General features: G+C 31.2%; 1 protein-coding gene and 1 long non-coding RNA gene across 2 annotated transcripts in view; one reads left to right on the top strand and one right to left on the bottom strand.

Annotated features, from left to right (window-relative positions):
* LOC129938839 (uncharacterized) overlaps window positions 1–15448 on the bottom strand; it is a 204390-nt gene that overhangs the window by 23734 nt on the left and 165208 nt on the right. The window lies entirely within an intron of this gene.
* Window positions 6204–15406, top strand: LOC129938836 (uncharacterized). The gene is made up of 2 exons (XM_056046630.1): window positions 6204–6590; window positions 13773–15406. The coding sequence occupies exon 2, from the start codon at window positions 13792–13794 to the stop codon at window positions 15079–15081; it is 1290 nt and encodes a 429-aa protein (XP_055902605.1). The 5' UTR covers window positions 6204–6590; window positions 13773–13791; the 3' UTR covers window positions 15082–15406.

Below are 15448 nucleotides of genomic sequence, written 5' to 3'. Positions count from 1 at the left end.
CGTTCGTATTTTTGTCACATAAAATATCAAAACTTACGATAAGAACTACTAAGTATCTATTTGCCTACCTATTACAGAAATAAATTCACAACATGATGTACAGGGTGTGTCACTGTGGTCGTTTTTTTTTTTAAATGAGGCTGGTAACGTTACAGAGAAATGTTAAACGGCTTTATATTTTTACTGACATTGAAACATAGAATTGGACGACATCTGAGAACAAATCGTGTTATTATCGGTCAATGGGATGGTAATTGTGCTACTTGAATCTGTAATTTAAGTACTTTCAGGAGAACGGTTCGATGTTATAATCCAGTCAACGAACGACAAAAATTGTCTTTATCTCAAAAACAAATCCAACAGTTTTGAAACTTGGCAAAGGTATGTCTGGTGATGACCCAAAAAAAGTCACCAAGAATCCGACGTAAGCTCTATCGGCAGTTAAGAGAAATATAGAGATTGTTTCAGCTTTTCACGTTTATCTTGAAAACTATTTGTTTTATCAACGAATTGTATTACAATAAAAACTACAGTTACTCCTAAAATTGAGCATACATCAAAAAGAACAAAACTGTTTTGCTATAATGGATGATTAATAAAAATGTTTTTGTTATTTTTGTTTTTAATTTTAATTAATTTTATATTTGATGATATCTATATTAACAAGAAAAAACTGTAAGAACAATAAAATTAAATGCACGATTATGTAGAACGACAAATTTGTTTTCAGAAATTCAAATGTTTTTTCAAAATCAAAAAAACCCTAAACTTATAAATGTTTTGATTTGAAAATCTTTAGAGCCGTTTTTTTTAAATTAATTGTTTATATTTAATATAATAATATACGTTTTACATTCCAAGTAAGTGAAATAATGATGACCATTTTTCAATATATCGAATTTCAAAAAAAAAACATTTAATCATCAAATATTATTGAAACAGTTTAAGAGCTTGTACAAACAAAAATTATTGAAATATGTTAATAAGTTCTTGAGAAAACTTCAAAACAAAATAACGGTTCTAGGAGGGGTACCCTTCTGGGGCAATACAAACAAATTTTTTTCATTGAAAAAAAAAAAAAAAAAAACAAATTAAGAAAAAACAAATTTAAACAAAATTAAAATAAATTTATTGGTTTGATTTTAAGAATATTAGAATTTTTTGATTTTTACCAAAAAATCATCGAATGGAAAGATTTCGGTGTGATTCATTTTTATTGCTTAAGTTCAATTCAAGATCCATCAACAAAGCCCGACTGTTTCGCACAAATGTCGAATCTGTGCTTATTTATAGGTGCAGCACTTAGTTGGTTACTTCAGCCATTACGCGAAAGCTGTAAACCTTCGTGAATAGATTTCTTCGTAACATCCTAAGGATTTTGAGGTCCTTCATAGAAGGACAGGTTAGGAACCTATAGACTCTATGATACGAAGGCGTTAGTGGCAATGGATTGGACAAAAGGTAACGACTGCATTACATCGAGGTGTCGTCAGCGTCACTAGGCAAAAGTTGGAGGGGGCTGAAACACATCTCCGGAAACCGTACAATATGGCGCGTAGGCGTAGAAGAGGCCCTATGCCCCTTAATGGGTTCCCAACGGACTTAACGGGTCTGAGGACCTAAGTAATTAAGTATGTATTCCCTAACAACAAACGAAGTATTTTTAGTATCGTTATCTTGTTTAAAATAAAATGTTGCTGGTAAATTTTTCTGTAAACTAATGCATAATTCTCTTAAGAATGACCAATGTTTAAATGATTTCAAAGATATATAACATGACATTATACAACTTTCATGTATAACAGTGGCAAATTTATTTCTCTGTTTTGAATCGGCTTTCTCCAAACAATTTGCCTTCCTTCAGACCCAAATAAGTTAATCAAATATAATAAAAGAATAAAGTAGAAATTATTAGCCAAAAACGTAGCATCTGAAATATTTAAAAAAAAACGAATTATTAGTTTCATTGGATTGTACGCTCGGTTTTGGGAGTAACTGTTCGTTTAATCAGAATTATCTAATTAACTAAAGCGTTGTCCGCCTCACTATTATTTTTTGTTAAGAAAAAATATATTTAAAAAATTATCGATGTCCAATAAATTTTAAAATGTAATTCTATTTAAGAGAGAGAACATCAGGAAAGAAATATTTTTCCTTTTTTTATACCTTAAAGGCAATAAAGGGGTTTTAGTGCCCTTTATAAGTTTAGATCTTAACATAGTGCAAGCTTAATGAAAATAGAGAAGGATTTAAGTGGAGGTACCGGTGAACAATGGTCTTAAAGTTATGAAATGGGAAGAAGTTGAACAAAGTATTCCACATTCTTGATGTGTGGTTAAAATTAATTTTTATACCTCCCATACGTCTTAAGCTCGTCTACGTGCCACCTTAATTAAAACAAATCACGGGTACTTAAATTGAAAATTTTTACATTTCTCGACGTTTCAAGGTCTCTATATTCGAAATAAAGGGTTTTTAGAAAGATGTCCGTGTGTACGAACGTTTGTTTGTCCATACGTTCGCGACGTTTTTTCGTCGTCCATAGCTAAAGAACCAGTAGAGATATAGACTTCAAATAAATTTTGTTATACAGGTAATAATGCAGAAAGATGCAGAAAGGGCTCTCAATAAATGCGTGGGTGTTTTTTTTCACCAAGCAGTTTAAAAAATAGGTGACAATTTTGATTAAACCTGTTAAACCTAAATATCTCACGAACCAATGACGCAAGAGACTTGAATTAAATTTTGTATTATATATTGTAACGTAATACCAAACAAAAATATTTTTTGAAATGAATCCAATTAACGGTTTTTTTATAAATCAAAAAAAAATGTGTCACCTTTTAAAATTTAACGAATACAAAAATTGATTTAATTTCAAAACCAATTTTGTGCAACGAAAAATAACGTTTTTACCATCTGGTAAGATTTTGAGAAAAATCGATTTGACAGCTTTTTATAAAAAATAAAAACCTAAAAAAAATTATTCAAAGTTGGTAAAAATTTAATTTCTGAATTTCGACTCAAATATCTTTTCAAAAATTTGAGATTATGCCTTCAAACCAATTTTAACTTATAAGAAATATTGATTTGAACATTCGGAAAAAATTTGAGAAAAATCGTTTCGAATGACAGTTTTTTTTACAAAAAATAAAAACCTAAAACAAAGTTAATAAAAGTTGGTAACAATTGATTTTTCGACTCAAACAGCTTTTCAAAAACTGAAAAAAAATTGTTTCAAACTTTTTTTTTTAACAGAAAATATTGTTTTCGATATTCAGTAGTTTTTTTTTATTATTTTATTGTTGTCGGTAATTTAAAAATGGTTAAGAATAATTCAACTGACAACTTTCTTAACCCAACACGAAAACTTACAAACTTTAAAGCAAGACAAATCGACAGACATGATGGGAAGTTATAAGTATAGGTCGCATCCCACCCTCTTTTATTTTGATTTTCTTAAGACTTAAAATAACAGTACTCCGCATATAAAATTTTTCATCAAAATTCAAAATAAATACATTTAATAAATTTTCTCTGAATTAGGTTTTCTTAACTTGGCTTCTTGGCAGTATTAGATACGGTTTTCACAATATTTCATTGTTTTTTGTTTTTTTTTGATTTCTTTAAAAAATATTAAATTCTTCTTCTAAACATTTTCGTAAACTAAGATTAAAAATTAAATACATGAAAACTTAATTACTTAAGGGGGTCATCCCATGTGATTGCTAGTTTATTATGTCTAGAATACGGTAGTAAAGGGATTTTTCAAAATTCAAAGTCGTTAGATACGAATTCGTTCTGTTGAAAAAGATAAAACAAATAAAGCAATCGGTGGAAAAGGATAAGGTAAAATTACTGATAAAGTTATTCAGGAAATCTTTAATGAAGATTTAGATGGTCATTTTAAAGTAATGTCGGTTATGGGATGCCCTATAGGCTGCAAAGCCAATACTTATTATGAGTAGCGGCGCAAAAATCGACAAGCAAAAATTCCAAAAAGTTCTATTTTTTTATAGAAAAAAACTCAAAATTCGCGACTTTTTTTTTTCAAATGTCTCCCAAAAGTTCAATTTTTGGTATATTAATTTGATGATAGTTCATTCCATGCATTTACCATTACAGATTAAAACGCCTTTTACTATTTTTGTTTTAGATAAGCCAATCAGCCGGAATCGTGGAGGAATTGCGAGGCCATTTTTTCGAGGTGGACTTGTTCACACCGCACCGGTGTAACTCGTGTTCTTTACAATATTTTGAATGCAAATTTTATATTTATACTGTCGAACTATGTTAAAAAACCTAATAAAGCTGTATCTATTTAGTGGTGGTAAAAAATCCTAAAAATTCCTTAAAATACGGGCAGTCACATGGGACGCCCTTAAAGACACTCTATCGATTTCCAAAAATAAATAAATAAATCAATAAGTCATTGTATGGCATTTACATTTTTGAAGATAAACATTAAAATATATGTAAGTACTAGTTGAAATAAACAGAGTCTAAGAGATCAAATATTATTAGATGTGAGTTAGCATACATTGTAACGAAATAAAAAAAATATTCCTACACTTATTTAAAATTTTAAATTTCGGACTCTACGCACAAAAATTCAAAAATTATAACACACCCTTATAACATTTCCTTCCAGGTTCCTTTCCAAGTCAAAATTATCAAAGGAAGAAATATATAATTAATCATTTGTGGAAGACTTCGTTTTCACAATCAACCTATCGCCACTTCACCTGCTATTTCCATTTATTGTTATTGTTTTTCAAGGTGTCTATTTTTGAGAAGATGAATTAGGTTTCTTCCTACAAATTCCTCTGCTATATTAATCCAACTCTCCTCACTTGTATGCGAAGCCCTTAAAGTCAAGAATTAAATCTTCTATCTAAAGAAACAAAAAATAAGAAAAATATTCTGCTTTATATCTTCAGTTTATGATATGAAAGACCTATAATGCTGCAATTGCGCGACTTAGAACTCTTATCGAAACACGAAAGGCTTGAGTGGTAAATTAAGGAAATATTGACAATCGATTGATTCATTACTCAAATGAATGAGAGCAATAAAAAGATTCACTTAGGTATTTATAAAAACACGATACCCGGCTTATCAAAACGGTTTTACGAGCCTAATAATAAACATGACCGTGACATTTTAAACAGCCCGTCATCATTTCCTTACACTTTATCTTATTCTTTTTAATTTCAGCCCAAAAGAAGTACCTAAAGGTGAAGAGATAGAAAACAATTAATTTGTAACAGTGATAGGCTAAAACCCACCTGTTCTAAACGTTAATCCCGCATAACAATCATCATCAAAGCCCGCCAGACAATCCTTCCACACAATGGTGGTGGTGTTGTTTTGTCTGCTTCGTCCCGCTTTGCTCTTCCTCATTGTTATATTCCCCCTCCCTGTACTGGTTTGCATTCTGCATAACATAAAACATACCTATAAAAAATTAAACACGTGCGGGTGGTGGTCGTGCTTCCACACACCTAGGCTGGCTTCACTTTAGGCTCTATCCCATCAAAAGTCTCGAACTCGAGCTCAAACGAGAACATAAAAACCAAATGTATAAACAACAACAAGGATAAAAGAAATCGAACAAAGAAGATGTTAAATAAGATCCTTATCACCTATACAAAAACATGATGTTGGTCCTTGCTGTGGCAGTGGCAATGGCCATAGCCTCATCTCGTAGTGGACAGGACACGAGTCAAAAATCCAAGAATGAAAGGACAAAATTTGAACCCAATTGGCGGGCAAATTTTTATCTTTATAATTCTTGTCTTGTGTTGAATTTGAATCAAGAGTGCAACAAGAACGGAAGGAAATCCAACATAAAGGAAGAAAAAAAGGAATCAAAAGGACACTATACACATACCAATATGCATTTTTGTGTGTATCAAAGTAGAAGAGCTGAAAGGCAGCACAATACATTGAAATACCATTCAATTCAGTTCAATTTATGAGAGAATTCTTTGAGTGTGTGGCTCGTGTGTGAATTGAGAACACACATTCTCCTTCTCATTCCGTTATTCGAATTTCGAAAAGGATGAAAAATTATCAACTTCGTTCAATTCTCCTTTCTTACATCCTTCGTTACTTTCTCATGCTCTGCAGCCACAAACCACCAGAGACCAGACAAACAGTAGCCAGAAACTAAAGTGAGTTTTTGAATCATTCACCTTTCGTATGTTCTGCGGGACGGATGTATTTTATCTGCGCGGTGAATTTTGGAATTTTTCTCTGATATTCGAAAATTTTGATATATTTTTTTGAGTGTCAATATTTTTTTGAATTCTAGAACAGAATTTTTTGAATCTCGGTTTAGAAGTGAATAGAAAAACAGAATAATTTGTTTGGCCAAATCAGTGACACAAAAATTAAATTAAAAAATCACGATTCTGAAAAAAAAACAATACAAAAATATTTTGGATTTTGTGAATTTTGTGAAATAATAAATAAAACAAAAAATTAGTGCAGTGTTGTAACTACTTTTTGTTGTTGTTGTTCTTTTTTCTCAAACGAATTTTCGAACAATTTTTTTGGATTATCACATTTTCGAATTGTAAAAAAAGGTGAGTTTCTTTTCTTCTCTTTTGAATATTAAATGAGTTTGTATTAGAACTTTTCAACCCCTACAACGACAGGCCTTCAGTCTGCATAAAATTATAATGCATTTCTTAAGCAAAGGTATGATATCAAACTGTGTAGATATCTGGAGGAGTTTGTGTTTCTGGGATAGATACGATACCGTTACCTTTATTCAAATACCTCCAAAAAAAAATAAGCGCCCTTCTGCTGTAGTGTGGGAAGTTGTATGTCAAGCAACAACAGTAGACCCTCCCTTATGATTTTGAGACATTTTTTTTTATTAAGAGGAATTTAAAATAAAAAATATGGATAGAGTTGCGCTACCCCTGTTTTATATATAATTTTTTTGTTCTTAATAAAATATATCAATAAATTAGAATTATTATATCCTGTGACAAAAAAGTTGCGCCATAGTTGAGGTACCACAACGAACACCTTTAACGAAGGTTTCTAATTTTTTGTGGGAAATATTCTTGACTCCTAAGAGAATTTTTAAAATAATAAATTGTGGGCAAATAGTGGATGGTTGAAACAATCACCTGTAGATTTGAGGGGTCGGTTTGAAAGAGGCTTGATAATGTATTTTTTTTTAGATATAATAGCTTACAAATTTGAAAGACAAGTTGTGAACACTAAGTAGCAATAAATCATTTAGAAAATAACTGAAAAGAATGAGCCTAATTAGTCCATTTCTTGGGTATTTCCTTTTATGTCATATACTTTGTCATTTTGAATTAACAGAGTTGTAAAGTTGTAATTGAATTTGACTTTACTGACTGCAGAGTCTCTTTAAGAAAGCAGTCAGAAAAGTCAATTAACTAAAATTTTTAACTAAAAATTAAAACTCTTGATTTGACTTTGACTTTTATAGCATAAAATTCAAAATTCGTGACTGGAAGTCAATTTAAAAATTAATTGGATTAAATTTGACTGCAGTCTCTTGACACTACAAAGTTTTTAAAGTCATTTATGAGTCACTTAAAAGTCAGTTAGTCATATAATTGCAGTCTTTTTAATTTTTAAAATCTTTAAGTTATTTGAATGCAGTGAGTGCAGGCTTAATTTTTTCATAACATAAAATTCAAAAGTCATGACTTGAAGTCAATGTAAAAAATTAACTGGATCAAATTTTACTGCAGTCTCTTTGACTTTATGAATTTCTTAAAGACATTATAAGTCAATTTTAAAGTCAGTTAGTTATTTGAATGCAGTCTTTTTAATTTTTAAAACCTGTGAGTTATTTGAATGCAGTGAGTGCAGACCTTATGTTTTCATAACATAAAATTGAAAAGTCAACATTTGAAGTCAATGTAAAAAATCAATTGGATCTAATTTTACTGCAGTCTCTTTGAATGTATGAATTCCTTAAAGTCATTTATAACTCAGTTTTAAAACCTATCAATTTTAAATGACAGTTAGTCATTTGAATGCAGTCTTTTGAATTTTTAAAAGTCTTAAGGCATTTGAATGCAGTGAATGGCTTTAGTTTTAACAACTTTGAAAATCAATAAAATACATTTTTTCATAACTTAATGTGGGTCTGATCATTTTAAGTAAATGGCTATATTGCACAATTTACAGAGTTATGGTATAAAACGCAATAAGAATAACAGTTTTTGAAGCAATTGAAAATGTAGAACAAAAATACAGGGAAGGAAATTCTTCTAAAAACCTTAATTGAAAATACCTTAAGTCAAAAAATTGCATTTTAGAGTTTTGGCGCCTTTTTCGTTCAGTACTAACTTTAATCTTGAACAATTTCTAAATATTGCATTAATTTATTCTTTAGACAATAAGATAGACAAAATAATATTTGTTTTAGATTAACGCCTTAAATTCATTGAATCTTTGCGAACAATTTCTGACTTCAATACTTTTCGCTTTACGTCAAAGAATTCTTAAAGTTTAAATAGGAAGTATTAAAAAAGTGTTAAAAAATTGGCATAACTATTATGCGACACTTCGAAAATAAGGGGTTATCTGTTTACTATAAGCTTACAAATGAAGTTCCTAATGCATGACCATGAAACTAAAGTATTCTTAAAATGTCTTTCATTTATTCAAAAATGTATATTTCAAATTTTTACAAGTCCATAGAAAACTCAAGAATTTCTAAAAAAATTTTTGACAATGTCTCCGACTTAGTTGTTCTAAAAATCCCAAACAAAATAAATATTGTGCAAAAAATTGAATCAAATTCAAGATTTTTAAGGTGTTGATTCTTTCTATAAAAGTAAAAGTAAAAAATAACTCAAATTGCTGAAACATTTTCAGATCATTTCTGATCAAAGAAAATAATCGAAATAGAAATAAGAACGTTATTCCTGGAAGTAATAAAATTCATTCACATCTCAAATCACTGACCCATTTGCACTGTTTTGATAAAAGATTCGTCTAGCATTTTTCTTTTCTTAAGTGAGTTAACGAAGCATGAAAATAGTTACACTTACCTGGTGGCAAAACAAACAATTTTCACCAAAATTTTCCTTTGTTTATGCATAGAAAAGAAAACGTACCAATAACAATTTGTTGTTTTATTTCTCCAAACACTCTGCCTATTAGCACTTTTTTGTCCATATTGACTCAAATGTCCTTTTTTCATTCCTTTTTTTAAGTTTTTTTTCAAAAAAAAGTAAATAAAACTTCACAAATCACTCAACCATATTCCTTATTCATTTTTACCATTTTACAATAAGAACTATTGATATGAAAAAAGGGCATTACAGCTATTTTTTATTTCTTCTATTTTTCAAACTAAACAATATGGGTCAATGTTGGCTATGATAACTACAATATAAACAATACTATGCTCACCGGAAACACACACATACACACATACAAATCCTATGTCCCTATGGTTAAAGGACGATGACGATATCAGAGTTTTGTCAAATTATTTGATTTGTTTCTGTTAAAAATTATATAATGTTAGATTTTATTTTTGTTTGTTTGTTCCTTACCCACCAAAGATCGAAAGGGAAAGGACGAAAGGACGAAGGAAGAAATATACATTCGTTATATTTTTATAAAATTTCTATATCAAGCAACAACTGGTCGAAATCGAATTATGAAAATCAGTCAAGCTGAAAACATGTTCCATAAACGGGATAGAGTCCTTTTTTTTTAAATTTAAAGAGGGATACAATCACAGAAAGAAGGCATGAGCCAGAATAAGAAAGAATGATACAAAAATTATCTTATACTCAACCGTGAAAGTTTTATACCTACATAGGTAAGAAATGATATTATGTACATTTTATCAATGTCAAGAAACTATTTGTCAAGATAAAAAGAAGCGGGTCCTGTGTGTGTTGTGTATATCTTGTGTGTGTCCTGTATCTTGTTGTTTTTGTTATTTTTCTTCATTTTTTATTAATTTTTATTTTCGTCAAATTTTGGGAAGGGGTGAACTTGTTTTTCTGTATTCTTTAATTTTTTGAATTTCTGTCGTTTTGAGGGTGCGCAAAATTAATTCTGTCATTTTTAACAAAATGATACAAAATCTTTTTTTGGAAGGTGTTTCTTCATATATTTATGAAAAATAACAAGTTCTGAAATATAACATATTAACAAAATGGTTAATGCTATAAAACCTTTGGCCTTGAAAACCTCTGTCAAATATCAATCAAACGTCCAACTTAATAAATGTTTACATTTTTTCCTTGTTGAAAGAATTCAAATCATGCCAAGAATGACGTTTTATACTCTTGAAGTTAAAAAATTCGTCTAAATATTTATTTAGGACTACATATGTCTTATGATTTTGACAATTGTCATTTACCAAATTTTGTGGAATTTAACAGAATGTTCCCTTAGAAGAGTCAGTTCTTATAACAGAGCCAAGTATTCTGAAAGTTAAAAAAATTGAATGAAGCTTATAAACATTATCAGTAGGAAAGAACTTCATCTCTCATTCCTTAGCTTTTCCAGTTCTGATGTAAGACTTTTAAGGGAAGACAATTTTTTCCCGGATTTCCCGAAATTTCGTTTTTATTAGCAGAACTAGAACAAGTATTCTGAAAGTTTAAGAAATTGAATGAAGCATAAACATTATAAGTAGGAAAGAACTTTATCTCTCATTCCTTAGCTTTTCCAGTTTTGTTGTAAGACTTTTAGGGGAAGCCAATTTTTTCCCGAATTTCTCGAAATCTCGTTTTTATTAGCAGAACTAGAACAGCAAATCAACCTTTGTAGGTTTTTATTTTGGTAAAGTTAAAGATTGATACAAAACCATCGTTATCATATTATAAAATCATGGATATTAAGCAGACTTCAAAAGGTAAAACTTTGAATCTATTGTGATAAAGTGGGGTCTATATTCTGCTTAACAATAGCTTTTTAAGCCTTCCACACCGTGTGAACCAAAAATCCAAATTTTAGATCTCGTTTAATTGCAAAATTAGGGTCGCTTAATAAATAGCAACAACATTTGCAAAAATCTTGAGAAGTTCAACAAGTTATGTCTTTTTTTCTTGAAGCCAAAATCAACAAATTCAAGTTTCTATTCCTATACCTTAGTGGATCTTCTTTTAAAATACCACTATCATGCGATTTGTTTATATTGCCCTATGAGTATAAACCAGTTGATCCAGTTTAGAGATTCAAGAAGACTCACCAGACAGATATAACTAGTTTATAATGTAGAAAAATCCTTGCAAAAATCACACTGCCAATTCTTGACTACTACAAAAAAAAATAAAAGTTTCATCATCTGCCAATCAAAGAAGAAAGAAATCCGCGTAATTTGTGCGGCTGCAAACAAACAGCCCAAAGGGCTTTTTTTCTTCTCTATAAGTAAAGGATCAACGATTAAAAAAGAAGAAAAATGTCTTCATTCTTTTGTATTTTCAAATGTAATGTATTTTATATGAAACTGGATCAGCTGGATATCGCGAAACAAAACACAAATAATGTCCTTTGGGTATTTTTTTTGCAAACAATAATATTCACGCACGCAGGAATTAATAATAAAAGACTTGTATTTGTATCGTCGGAATTCGGAAGGAAGGAAGAAGAAATAACCAAAGGAACGGAAGTTCACCCAAAAGAATCAGAAATAAGGCGTCACCAAAGATTTGCCAATTTTCAAAAGGAATGTGACTATACTAGGTTAGGTTGATATGAGGAACTGGATTTCTTTCTCCAGCTCGCGAATAAATACAAACCAACCTACCTACCTACCCAAGTCTTATAAAAGAATTAATTTCCCGCCAAAAAATCCGTTGAACTTATAAGGTATACATTTTTGGTGGTGTTCGATTTAGCGTGAAGCTTTCAAGGTAAAGGTTATTAACAACAAAACAACGACAGAGAAAAAAAAAGAACAAACGAAAAAAGAACCAAGAACTATTCAAAGAATCAAGTCTACAATATTCGCTTAAGGGGTCGATTGGTCTTCTATATGTTGTTCAGCCCCATGCCACACCAACAAATCGTGATGATGATGACTATTTTTCTTTTTTGTGTATTTGAATATTTTTTGGTTATGTGATTTTTTTCTGCTTTTCTTTATTTTTTCGAGTTTAATGGTCAGAATTTTATTCGGTTATTTCCAGTTCATTTAGCGCCAGTACTCGGATAGGGACTCAAGAGCCAATACCATACTCATAACGTAGGAATACCTTTTATAGTTTTAGCTTGAAGGTTAGGTACGTTAATGTTCTTTTTAACAGCGCTTACATTTATATGAGGCACGAAAAACCGCAGAAATGCAGATTTAATGGGTTTTCAAGTGAGTCTAGAGAAGTGGGTATAAGTGTTTCGTTGTTTTTTTTTTATTTGAAGAAATTTCAAGTGATGGCGCGTACCTTTAATCATGATGCGGAATAGGTTGGGCATATACCATTCTTATGGGCATTCGATAGATGATAATGGCTATCGATGTGAATAAGTTTTTTGTTTGTAATTTGTTGGGTCAAGATCAATGAAGTGAACAAGTTATTAGAATAGCAGACTTACGTAGGGGTTTAGAGCATGGTTTGGAATCTTAACAGTGGGAAAAGTACGATCAAATAACAGGCATACATTCAATATGATATCAATTTATGAACTTCGTTCAAAAAGGTATAGATTTTTTTAGATTTGTGATTTCTGATAAAGGTTTTCTAAATAGGTTTGAGCGAGTTCTTAGATTGTAAATCAATGGTTTTAAACTTAAAAGGCTTTAAGCTGTAGGTTTCATTTTGTTAACTAAAATTTTCAATTTCAAAATAAGGTTTTCAGTTAAGAAACTGAGCAAATAATCAACGCTAACCCGTTATATAGAAGCTTCGATCTTTCCATTAAAATATTAAAAAACTGAATTGGTAAAATTAACCTAAGGTTTTCATAAAGAAAAAAGACTTTGGTGGCTTGAGGATGCCACTATTAACATTTTCAAAAACTTTTTAACTCTCAATTGGAGTTTTAAAATGTTGTTTGATCAATAAAGTAAGTTTTTCTTTATTTAATGCTAAAGTTTAAAAAATTGTAATGTGTTTAACTAACCTTTTTGGTTTTGTTTCATTAGTGGAATGTTTTTCATACCTATGGACATATGTAACAACTATTAGCATATTTTCATTCTCAAAAATTACCTAACTTGAAGGATATTCACCATATTCATACCCTTCATCCCTATCTCTTCAAAAAAAGGTTTTGTTTGTCCTTAAGACATACTGAAAGATACCTCAGCATGTTTAAGGTATAAAAAAGTCTTCACATTCTTAAGAAACCCGTTGAATATTTGAACGTTCGCAATTTTATGTTAATTCAAAAATGAAAAAAATTGCAACTTATTCGCGCTAACCGTTAGACAGGATCAGGATCAGGATCCGTCACAAAAAAAGTGTCTTTTTAAATTCAAGAAAATGTAAAGAACTAGCACACCTGGATGGACTTCATTCATGTAAGGATGTTTTTTTTTACGTTATATACGTTGACAGTTTTCTTTGTAGATCTATATCCTGGTTGTAGATATAGGTACCTTTACCATAAATATATTATACGCAATTCAATAGATCCTTTTTATATTTTTGCTTCTTTTGATCGATTTGAAATATGAGATTCATTCAATTTATATTTCTTCATTCAATACAAACAAGATCTTAGTTTATTTTCATTTTTGAAGAAAACAAAAATGTACACACTTTTATTTATGTATGTTTCCACTTTTTGTTTCCTTGCAGATTCTTTTCTTTTTTCAAAATGTTGAAATGGACAGTGAGCGGTCCTTATAAGCAGACGTACTTGCCAACAGTTGCAGAAAATACAACCACCACCACCACCACCACCAACAATAACACAAATCATGATCAAGATTACATAATACGCCGTAGGAGTACAACAACTACAACAACAATAACTGCAGCAACAACAGCAGTGGCAGATGTGCCGTCTTCAAGTCGCCGACGTTGTTCCCTACCAGCAAATTCTACCGCAGCAGTGCGGAGAGTAAGTCGAAAATTATCAGATAATTCTTCACTGAGGAGAAAACTGCTTGTGGGACATGACAAAGAGAATCATTTGACATCAACACCTTTGCCATTAAGTATGCGGAATGCAAGTCCTTTAAGAAAGTTAGGCTCCCTGAAAGACCTTAGCAATATTACCCCGGATAAGTTTGTAGCGAGTCCAGTGCAGACGCCGAAGAGAATCGAAACACCACCTAAACTACAATATGCATCGACACTGCCAACATTCGGTGTGGAGTACTCCCCTTGTGAACTGGTACCTGGACCGATATTAGCTCTACGAGGAATAGGAATAGCCGATAACTACTTTGAAAAACCCAGATATCTTACCCACGAATTTAAGGACCTTAATAATCAGAGGGCCGAGAAGCGTGCAAAGATGTCTAGTTCAGCTCCCCCACTGGCAGCGGAGGAAGATTCATCGCTTAGCTCATCGAAAATGGGCGATCTCACTTTGGAACGTATGATCGATGCAATCCTAGAAAGTGCACGAAAAGATCGAAAGGTCCCAAAAGCCAAGCATCAAGCCACACATCAGCATGTTATGTCTCCTACCTACACCCCAGCTGATGATCCTGCCAGTGATCTGCACGAGTTCTGGGACCCTCAAAACGAAAAATACCAGCAAGAGCAGGATCCATTTCCAGCACGGCATCCGAAGACGGTCTTCAATGAAAGGGAAGTTCGAACCCCGGAAGCTTATGATAAACATGCCCCAGGCATGGATTTTCAAGACGCTGTAGCTTCTTGTCAACTAAGGCGCCAACGGGCGGTAAGACGAAAGCGAAAACTTACCGAACTAAAATCAAGCGTCAAGAACTCTGCCCAAAAATTGCTCAAACGAAGAAGTTTCGGTGATCGCTTAGACACGCCCAAGAAAAAAGGTACAGCGAAAGCTTTGAGAAACATCAGTCCGGATAGCGGGCGGAATTCTTCAAGTGATCTAGAAGATTGTACTCTTGATGGAGGCAATTATACAAAACGAAGATTATCCTTCTCTCCAAATGACTTAAAGGATAATTAATTTGAATTAATTGCTCAGAAGATCAGAGCAAGTTTAGAGTCTTACTTGAAACTTGGAAAATACGTAACGTTAACAACATCAACGTACTCAAATGAATTTATTTATTTTGTTAATATTATTATAAAGTCAAATCTATATTGAGTTGAATTAATTTTAACCAATTTATATAGTTATGAAAAATAGCAAAATGCGCTTATTAGTTTTTAGTTAATATTTTGTTCTTTCTTAAGTTTTTGTTTTTATTTAATTTAATTTTTTAAGTTGTTTAATTTTAAGAAATTATGTAATTTGGAAAAAAGAAATTTTAATTATGTGGCTTTAATTGGCAAAGGAAAATTTTATTTAAATGATAACAAATTGAAAAAAT

This window comes from Eupeodes corollae, chromosome 1 (assembly GCF_945859685.1).
Source record: "Eupeodes corollae chromosome 1, idEupCoro1.1, whole genome shotgun sequence".
Lineage (NCBI taxonomy): Eukaryota > Metazoa > Arthropoda > Insecta > Diptera > Syrphidae > Eupeodes > Eupeodes corollae.
Note: the sequence above shows the minus strand (reverse complement) of the source record. Positions and strands in the feature narration are given on the sequence as shown.

Excerpts from the sequence above, each read along its gene's own strand:
- LOC129938836 (XM_056046630.1), top strand. The coding sequence starts at position 13,792 with ATGTTGAAATGGACAGTGAGCGGTCCTTATAAGCAGACGTACTTGCCA.